At 48.1% G+C, this 10,740-nt stretch overlaps 1 protein-coding gene across 1 annotated transcript; it reads left to right on the plus strand.

The window, feature by feature from the left end:
* Window positions 1–599: 599 nt before the first annotated feature.
* RPP25 (ribonuclease P and MRP subunit p25) lies at window positions 600–1,202 on the plus strand. The gene has a single exon (XM_055002305.1). The coding sequence runs from the start codon at window positions 600–602 to the stop codon at window positions 1,200–1,202; it is 603 nt and encodes a 200-aa protein (XP_054858280.1).
* Window positions 1,203–10,740: the final 9,538 nt, after the last annotated feature.

Genomic DNA, 10,740 nt, shown 5'->3' on the forward strand with positions numbered 1-10,740 from the left:
GCGAGAAGCCCCGTTTGGCTGGCTGGCTGGCTGCGGGGGGGACGTGGCCAGCCGCCGCCGCCAGAGAGAGCCGGAGAGGAGCGCCGTCCCCGCAGCGTCTCCTGGACGAGAGAAAAGTCAGAGCCGGGGAGGACGGGATGCTCTGATCTGTAGTGATCTGCCATGAAGAAGCTGAGCTGGGCAGGGAAGAGGAGGAGGAGGGGGGAGGAGGGGGAGGGCCGGCTGGTGACACCCACCCCCGAGCACACAGCAGGGCTCTTGGGGGGCTGCTGAGAAGCCCGGCATGAAGCACGCCGGGGCAGCCGGGGCTCAGCGGGCACTGCCAAGCCAAGCTGCTCACCCAGACCCGAGGATCCAGTCTTCCCCGGGACCTGCCGGCTTGGCGACTTTTTGACTCGGGGGCTGCATGGAGACCCCAGCCTGGCTCTGATCTCTCCCCCTCCTCACGAGAGCTCTGGAGCAAGAAGCTGCCCTCCGAGATGCACCCGGGAGACTTCGAGCCAGTGGGCTCCTCCTCGTCGGTGGCTGCCTGGCCCCAGGAGACGACTCCCGAAGGAGCAGAGCCCGCGCCGGTGCTGCCCACCACAGCCCAGTCCCGGATGGAAAACTTCAGGAAGGTGAAGACATCCGAGGAGGAGAGCCCCTTGCCCTTCTCCGACTTGCCCTCCGATGTGGTGGAGATGAAGGTGAAGGAAGGGAGCAAGATCCGGAACCTCATGGGCTTTGCCATGTCCAAGATGGGACTGGAGGCCACCAGGCAGATTGTCTTCAGCGGCTGCGGAAGGGCGGTCACCAAAACGGTGACCTGCGTGGAGATCATGAAGAGGAAACTGGGTGGGCTTCACCAAGTCACCAAGGTGCAGTACAAGACTTTGCTGGAGGTCTGGGAGAACAAGGACCTCCAGCCCGATGGCCACAGGGAACACCTCACCGTCCACAAGAACGTGCCCTCCATCTGCATCCTGCTGTCCAAGGATCCGCTGGATCCAAACCAGATGGGTTACCAGCCCCCTGATCATCCAGAGGACCTGTGGGTGGATGAAACAGACACGCTGGAGGAGAGGTCTGGCTCTTTCCCAAAGGGGGTCAAGAGAAGGTTGGCATCGCCACCACATGAAGAAGAAGAGGAGCAGCATGCCAAGAAGCCACCATTGCAGGTACAAGACCATCAGGAGGACTTGGGGACCATGGCGGGTTGTTGACATGGATGCGCAATTGGAAATCCAAGCCATATGTCATTTACGCAGTCTGTGTAGAAAATCCTCATGCTCCAGACTTGTAGCAGCCTGATAATGAATAAAGGGGCAATGGAACTGCAATTTTACTCTGTAAATGGTCTCGTGCAATGTGCAAGGAGAAGCAGCTGGAAAAAACTTAACTGGTGAGGAGGTCCTTCCTTTCCCATCCAGACCACTGAGTGGTTTTTAGAATTCTCTTTCCTACATCAAATGGGTGAGGGTAGGTCCATTTAGACAGGCAGTGGTGGCATGTTAGGGGAGGAGAGAGACCGTTTCATGTGCACATGGTTGAGGCGAGGAGGGTATCTTTTTTTCTTTTTTTTTTGCATGGTGTACAATGTGGCTGTCGAAGGGCAATGATGAGTAGTGCAATGCCATGTGAAGAGCAGTTCCGGCAAGACAGGGTTATGTCTTCCGGTGAGAGATGACCTTTGTGCCTGTTAATGTATCGCTCTAGTGCCATCAGTGCAAAGGGTGCTTGAAAGACAGCAAGAACTCGGTTCTCTGCCTTGAGGAACATACAGTTTTTTAAAAAATTGAGGCAAAGGACACAGCAAAGGGTGGGGTGGTTTAGGTGGGTAGCCGTGCTGGTCTGCAGCACAACAGTAGGGTTTTAGTCCAGTGGCGCCTTAAAGACAATCAAGATTTTCAGAGTGTAATCTCTCGAGAGTCAGAGCTCCCTTCTTCAGAGCGAGGGAAATGCATAATGTGGAATTATTATAGGAGAGAGTGCCAGCCACTAACTTAGATTCCTTTAAAAGGGAATGAGGGGAATTTGTGGAAGGGAGGTCAACCTGTCGTTTTGAGCCATAGCGATTCAATAGAACCTCAGTGGTCTGAGGCAGTCTATCTCTAAAAGCAGTTGCAAGGGGTGACAATGTCATGGAGATGCTTTGGCCTCTGTGCCCCCAGATTTTGGGTTCTGCTGGGGCACTTTGCAAAACATGCTGGTTTAGACGGACCATGAGCCTGACCCTTCGTAGGTGTCCTTATGAAGGACCAGAAGCTGGTGATAAATTGATGGATATTTGTTTGTCTGAAGAAGACCCAGAAAGCTGCCTGTGTGAGCATTTAATTTTTATTGTTTTACAATTGCTTCTAACAAAGCACATGGGAGCCCAGATACACACTAGGACTGAGGTAAATAATGGAGCAATATTCAGTGTGTTTCTCTGCCCTGATCACTGTTAGCACATCAGGTGTTAAAAGAGACACACACACCCCGCCCCTATTGAACTGAATCTGTTACCTTCTGTACTGAGACATTTTGGAGGGAAGAATGATAGAAATTAATAAAATGATACATAGCATGGGTGGGGGGAAAGGTTTATTTCCTCCTTCTCCCATTTTGTGATTTGTATATTTGTCTAGTTGAAATATTTGTATGCCACCTCTCTAAATTCAGTTTCAAGCAGTTTCCGATCAAACATAGAAAACATGGTATATGAATAATCAGTCTAATGCTATAACAGTAAGAACCGTATAGATAAAAAACCAGCAGGGAATAATAAATGGTGCAAGGAAAAGGCAACCGATGGTTTTAAGAGGTGGGGAAACTTTCGCCAGAGTTTGGGGCTTTGGAGTTTTAAAAAAGATGAGCAGGGAATGAGGTACACTAGAAGTTTATAAGATTATAAGGCATACAATAAATTCGATAAAACCATCTAAAATGTCGCCGTTAGTGGCTGAAGGAAGGGAAGCTACCGTGAGAGGCTTTCGTGCCCTTCTGTGGGCTTTCTGGGACATCTGTTTCACCACTGGACGGTGGGCTAGGCAGTTCGAAGGATTTTAAGTGCAATTAATGTCGGGTCATTTTAAAATGGTTTACCTTTTGTAGTATTTAGTGTGGCATTGCTCAAAGCCTGTCGGCTAAATGAGCAGTATCATTAAAGTAAAGAAGGGTGGACTAGGTGGACTATTGATCTGATCCGGCAGGGCCTCCTTATATACTAACTGAAACAGCATAAAATGGCACAAAATCAGCAGATTTAAAACAAAATCTGAAAGACCAGCAGCTAAAGGATCGATTTAGACAGGTCGAACATTCTAAAATTCAAAACAGGCAGAGAATAACACACAGCGATATTAGAGCTTGAGGTCCTGCGGAGACCCAGTTTGGTATAGCGGTTAGAGTGTGGGATTAGGATCAGGGAGGACCCAGGTTCGAAATCCACACTCTGCCATGGAAGCTTCCTGGGTGACCTTGGGCCAATCACACGCACTCAGCCTAACCTACCTCACAGGGCTGTTGTGAGGATAAAATGTAGGAAAGGAGAACAATGAAAGCTGCTTTGGGTCTCCATTGGGGAGAAAGGCAGGGTAATAAATGATGTTAACAAATAAATACCATAGTAGAGTTCAAAACAGATGAAAAACTTTACTCAAACACATAATTGTTGTACCAGCTTCTGAAATGGTGACTTAGATGACTTGCGGGGGAGCGACATAAGGAAGGGAACATTGCTCACGGTAGTTAATGGAGGTTAAAGGCAGGTTAACCTCCAGGTTAAAGGCAATATTCCTCTGCAAACCTTTTTGCCTGGGGGAAGACGGGGAGGTCGTGTTGCTGTCATGCCCTGCAGGTGGGCTCCCCATAAGCATCTGGCTGTCCACTGCTGGAAATAGGATGCTAGGCTTAGTTGAGCTGATCCATCTGTGCCGCTCTTTTGATCTTGGGAAAACCGCAACATGTTTTCATTTCCAAGCTGTCTGCATTTCCTCAGGCTGAGCCAGAGATCTGTCCGGTTTTGAGAAACAGACCATGAGAACTCCTGCTCTCTTTTTCCTTGTTAAATATATGCTCTTTTTTTCTGAATCTCTCTGGAACTCTTAAACCCTCTTACAGCCCACGGAGCATTATCTTCCCTTGCTGGAAATTCTTGCAGAAAGGGATGGAGTGGGGTCGGGGGGGGGGGAGGGAGGCGGGGTGCAGCAAGGATGTTGTGTGAAGCAAATCATTCTGTATCTCTTTGCTTCTTGCAATGTGGTTGTGCTTATCATCCAATTTATTCCTTGCTGGAGCTGGGGAGGGAGAGTTTTGCATTGAATCAGAGTAGAATCCTTCTAAGTAGAGGAGGCTTGCGTTTGCTTGGATCTCAGCAGGTTCGACTCTCTTGCTAACCAATGTGTGTCTCTCCAGAATGAGAATCTAGGAGTATTTTCACAAGTGATGTGAAGATTGGCCCTTTTGTCAAGCGTCTGCCGCTTGTGATGGCTTCCGCAATACAGAAAGGAGAAAAAGAGATTTTTCAGTCTGGTTGAGGGAGGTTTTTGTGAGCTTTGAATAGGAATTTGCATACATTTTCAGCTTTCAGCTAGGAATACTGAGAAGGTTGGTTTCATTGCCATTTAAGCTTTCATAACAGGGGGGTAGTCCCCACTTTCTGCTATAAGCAAGCCACTGTCCTGGAAGACAGGCCATGACTGGAGGACCCAGTGGCATACCTAACAAAATAAATTTGTTATCCAATAAAGGAGATTGCTCAGTGTTAAGGGACACAAGCTGTTTGCACACAGTGTCCTCGCCTTCCATGCTTAGCATCTCCTATTTAAAGAATTTTTGGGACGGATCCCTGCCTAAGACCATGGGAAACTTTTTACTTCCAAGTAGATCCTGTCATCACCTTGTTTGCCACAGCGGCCAACCAACTTTCTCCATGAAGCCATAGACCAGGTGAAAGGACAAAAGAAACCTCCCCCAGCTGCCACCCCCTAGTAACTAGTTTTCAGAGGTACACTGCCTCTGGACATGGAGGTTCCATTTAGTAGCTGTGATTGTTATTTATTCATTATTCTCCTCCTTTCCATCCAAGGATGTCAAGGAAGAGAACATGGCTCTACCTCTCCTGCTGCATCCTCACAACGGTCTTGTGAGGTAGAACCAGCTGAGAGAGAGAGGGTATGGCTCAATTACTCCACTCAGTAAGCTTCATGGCAGAAAACCCCCATCCTTCAGTCCTGTGCGATGGTGAGAATCCTTGACTGAATCTCCCACTGTGTAATTCAAAAGTAAGCTATGGGGGCTGGGGGTGGAATTGGGACTAAGGAACTGGGGCATTAGATTCCATTCCATTTATTAACAGATTTGTCAATTCGGCTCAGCTTTTAGACGAGAATTATATTCCAATTGAAACTGTCCAGGTTGTTTTAAGCCATTTTCTCTGGGGGATCTAGGGTTGCCAGCTCCAAGTTGGGAAATTCCTGGAGATCTGGGGGGTGAAACCTGGAGAAAGTGGGGTTTGGGGAGGGAAAGGACCTTGGCACGGCATAATTCCAAAGAGTCCACACCCCAAAGTAGCCATTTTCTCCAGGTGAACTGATCTCTGTGGCCTGGAGACCAGTTGTAATTCCGGGAGATCTCCAGCCACTACCTGGAGGCTGGCAGCCCTAGGGGGATCTGTAGTCTCGAGATTAGTTGTAATTCCAGGAAATCTCCAGGCCCCACCTGGAGGTTGGCAACCCTGCCTCAATCCCATAATGGGGTCCTGTGGCTACTCTAGTTTTTTTGTGTAGTTTGGCCTAATACTTTAACTGGCATCTCACTACAAAGGACAAATTCTATGGCATCACTTCCAACACCACCCACAACTCTCCAGGAATTTCTCAACCCAGAGTTGGCAACTCTAGACCAGCCCAAGTGACCTTCACGGCTGAGTGGAGATTTGAACTCGGGACTTTGTGGTCTTCTTAATCCAGAACGCTAGCCAGGACACCACGCTGCCTTATTTCTTTTAGATCATTTGTAAGCCATTTATATGCTCTGCATTGTTAGTCTTCAGCAGATGCAAAAGAAATGTGCTGAATAGAGTCGATTTAATGGAGAGAATATGACACAAGGAAACAGAAAAGGGTGCAAAAAATGACTTCTGGGTCCAGTTTGCAAAACGGAGGAGAGAGATCGAAGAGGACATTTTTTTAGTTGAAATCGTAAAGTTGCAATCCTTTGGTGGCGTTCTTGTCTCCCAATATCCCACAATGAAGCAAGAGGACAGAAGCCTGTAGGCCGAGCATCTGCAAGTGACGGAAATCTAGGCCAGCTAGGAGAGGAACCTGGTGGAAGGTTTTAAGTCATCAACCCCTCGGATCCTACAAGGTGAAAACAGGACAGCCAGCTGCTTCCTTCCAGCTCTGGAAAAGTGGTGCCTCTTCCCTTTGCCAAAGTAGAGATCATTTAACAAGCATGGCAGATTGTATCTAGATCTGGGCTCTATTTACAAAAGGAGGCCACTCCTCCGGAGAGGAAACGCTCAAATTCTCTGATAGGGTTTCCTCCCCGTTTGTACAGTCCCTCCCCTCGTCAGAGTCGTTGGGATTGTTTCTTGCAGCACAGAAACTTCTTACAACATTTCTCTAGGGAGGCTTTTGCGTGTTTTAGCATTGCATCTAATGTGTCGGATGCTTTCGCTTTGGGATTTCCTGCGCTGCGCAAGGAGTCAGACGAGATGGTCTCTAAGAACCTGTTCAGCTCTTATGATTTTACCATACTTTTTTTTTCCAGCTCTGAAATGTATCAGGAGCTGGAGAGGCCTTTTTTCCTGCCACATTCTGGCATGTCAGGTTAGAATAGGATCAGAGCCAATAAAAAGAAAAAGGTGGTCGCTTAGTTTAGAAATAGTGCCTGCCAAAGCTCTGAGACAGTTTTGGTGTGACCGATTTAGAAAAGAGATGATGGATGAGCCTGCGGGGCCTGCTTGCAGCTGGCACACACTGAAGCGGGTGCAGGGAATGAAAAAGCACGCCTTGTCGCCGTCCTCTCAGGCATACGGTGGCAGGGAGCTGACGGGCTTGCATTGAGATGTCTGAGCCATCAGGAAAGATGGCTCGCTTGAAGCCTGCTGAAGTAACACCTTCATTATCAGTGCTGAGAGAGGAGCTGTCAGGGTTATTAATGGAGGCCTCAGAGCTCAGGGCCAGATGATTCATTTTGAATAAAACACACAAACAGGCTGATGGGATGGCGCCCTTCTGCGTTTACCGAGCACCTCGCCAGAGCGCTTGCCACAAGCTGGAAGCCACAGGTCATGTCGAAGTTGACAGGTGTGATGCCCTTTTCTCTGTGTCGGCGGTGGGTGGGTGCCTTTTTACAATCAAAGAGCCAAAGTCTGGATCAACAAAGAGACGGTTTAAGAAACCCCATTAGCATAACAAACTATTCATTACTGATAATTGACGTGCTGATTCATAATCCGTAATGTTTCCGCAGCCAAAGCACTGCTGCTTGTGTGATTTATTGGAAAACGGCACACACGAGGTCACACAAGAACTCATAAAGATACACTGGAGTCTTCTGTGTGATTGTTTTACTGTTCTGGAATGAATCTGCACATGATTATGATTTGCACTTGGATTCCTGGCAATCATCCACCTCTTTCTTTTCTCTTTCTGTCTTCATATCCTCTAGCTGTTTTCATGAGATGTTATGGAATGTGCATTAACATTCTAATTACTCATGGAGAAGCTGTCCGAGAGAATGCTCCTCCCTGTTAAAAACAACAACAAGCTCCTAGCTTATTAGAGAGTAGGATTCTAGCCTAGCCTTCTCTTTGATGCGCTAGCTTTCCTTGTTTGGGAAATGTTTTGGACAAAGGAACATTCCACCCCGTTAGCCCCGTCTACAGTCTAAAGGAGCCCTGGCACAGGTTGACCGCATTAAGAAGCAGGAGGAGGGGGTCCCAAATGGTCTAAATTTTGGTTTTCTTACCAAGCACTGCACGGCCTTCTTTCCAGAAGCTTTTTTGGCTGCAGGGCACCTGCCGCCTGCTCCTTTCCTCTTAGACCCCTCCCCTGCCCCACTGAAGCATCACTGACACAACGCCCCTTGCTCAGGAGTGTAAACGAGAACAAGCCAGCCTCTCGCACTTCGCAGAGGAAATAGTATCAAATTCAACCTCTCTTCTGTGAAACACATTTCCACGTTGCCAGCAGAACAGGTGGAAGGCGGCTCATCAGGTATCCGGGCAAGGTTACAAGGTGGAGCGATGCCAAGCTTCCAGGGTCCTCGGCCAGAACAGGTTATGAACTTTCACAAGGGGCGAGCCAGGTGGCTGAGAGGAATCGGGGCCAAAACAGAGTAGAGTTTAAACACTGGCAGGATGAAAGGATGAGGTGTGTGACTTCCGGCAACTGCCTGGCTGCGCTAAGAAAGTCATGGCCTGTCCGACAAGACTGACTGAGGTGAAGTTGGTTTTGAGGAAGTCAGCAGTATAGTAGTGAGCAAAAGGAATATGTGAGCTGACTCCATAGGATCAGAGTCTATTTACCTTGCAGTTTAGGGGCAGTGTAGTATTTATTACTTATTTGATTTGATTTGATTTATACCCTGCCCTCCCCACAAATGGGCTCAGGGCGGCTAACAACATTAATAAAATACAGGGCTCCAGGGCTCATTTCGAGGGGGAACGTGCAGGAACGCAGTTCCCCAAAGAGGTCACATGTCAGGTGGCCCCGCCCACCTGACTCTTGGCCATTTGGGGCCTGTTTCAGCCTGGATTGGGGTCGAAATGGCCTGGATCGGGCCTCTGACGGGTGGTGGATCACTCTCCCACTCAGCAGCGGCCTGATCCTTACCATTTTGGGCCCCTTTTCGGCCATTTTCAGCCCCTTTTTGCCATTTTGGGCCCAATTTCAGCCCTGAATGGTCAGAATTGGGTCCAAAATTCCAGGATAGGTGATGTCAGGGGGTGTGGCATATGCAAATCAGTTATGCTAATAACACACTTCCGGTGATGGTAAGAGGTGTGGCATATGCTAATGAGTTATGCTAATGAGATCCTCCAGCTCTTTTTCTACGAAAAGACCCCTGCAGGGCTCAAAAGTCATTGGGCTACCTAAGCTCACAGGGCCTCACTGGTCTGTATTATGCTACTCAGCTCTGCAAAGTTTATTTTACTTACTTTATTTATACTCTGCTTTTCTCTGCGAAGGGGGGCACACAGAGCAGCTAACATCATTCTCCTCTCCTCACAACAAGCCTGTAAGGCCTGTTAGGTTTGGAGGGTGTGACTGTCTAAGTGCTACCAAGCAAGCTTCCATGGATTCAAACCTGGGTCTTCTAGATCCTAGTACCAAATTCTAACCATTACACCACAACACAAAGCTTCAGTCTTTGCTGAGTGAAGGCTGTTCTTGCAGCCTGGCCTACCTCATACAGTTATTTTAAGGACAGAAGAAGGGGAGGAAAAACCAGGGCTTTTTTTCTGGGAAAAGAGGTGGTGGAACTCAAGACTGCACAATGACGTCACTTTGGGTAGCTGGAACGGGGGGGGGGGGTTAAAGTTTAAATTGCCCTTGGCGAAAATGGCCACATGTCTGGCGATCAGGGGGCAGAGCCACCAGCCATGTGACCATTTTTAAGAGGTGCCGGAACTCTGTTCCACCATGTTCCCGCTGAAAAAAAGCCCTGGGAAGAACTATGCACGCTCCCAGCCTGTGCTTCTTGAAAGAAGGATGGGATAAAATAGTCCTCCTTTTGCTTAGACTTCTCTGCACCAAGAGAAGTTTGCTTAAATGACATTGAAGTAAAGTGGGCCAGACACTGATTGGGACCATTCCATAGTGATGGGAAACCTGTCATTTAAATTCACTCCGTTCAAGTGGCAAGTACATAACCTGTTCATTGGCATTCATACCAAATTTATCTGCCGTCCTCTGGGATTTTGTTGCTGAGCAGGAAATCTTGGCAAAAGTCCATAAACAATAAGTTGTGTTTTCTTCTGATTACGCACAGAGCTTCGGAAATATGAACCTTCGATTAAGAACACACACACTGAATGCTGACAGAGGCACACTTTCAAAGGTATCAAATGGATTCTCCTTGTTCCCATGGCCATTTATATTGCCTGGGTATAGAAGGAGGAAGAAGAGTAGGAAGAGGAGTGGAAAAGATGGACGGGACTGGGAAACTCAGTCTTTCTTCAACATTTGAGCAAAATCAGCATTTATCTGGAAGATGCAGATGGTTAGAAAGACGCGTTCTCCCTCCCCCCCCCTTCTTCAGCGAGCCCAGCTCAGCAAATCCAGCCTTGGGCATTGCACCGCATGGCTAATTTCTCATTGGAGTTATAAAAAGCAGTGCCTCAAAGAGCCCCCTTGGTTCTGCTTGTCAGTTGGGCTTGCGGCTCAAGCAGAGTTCCTTTGCGTTTAATCAGCACTCTCCTGCAGGGCAGAGAAAGCAGTAGCAGGGACGATATCCAGGGTCGGGGGGGGGGGAATTAAAGGCAAGGAAGAGAGAGCATGCTAGGGCCCAAACGTCTCTTGAACCAGGTTGCATGACACGTCCTTTAAATAGCTTCAGAATCAGGCTTAAAGTTTGGGTGGCCGTGCATGACACTTTGCTGCACGGCCCAAATTCCTCGGCCACTTGTGCTTTGGGAGCAGATGCAAGAATGTCAAAAAAAAAGACAGCTTAAAGAGACAAACATCAGTTGTCATGAACTGGAGACCACTTCATCAGATGCATAGAAATTCCTGGTAGGGTCTATAAAAACACAACATATAAGGTCCA

This window comes from Eublepharis macularius, chromosome 18 (assembly GCF_028583425.1).
Source record: "Eublepharis macularius isolate TG4126 chromosome 18, MPM_Emac_v1.0, whole genome shotgun sequence".
Classification (NCBI taxonomy): Eukaryota; Metazoa; Chordata; class Lepidosauria; order Squamata; family Eublepharidae; genus Eublepharis; species Eublepharis macularius.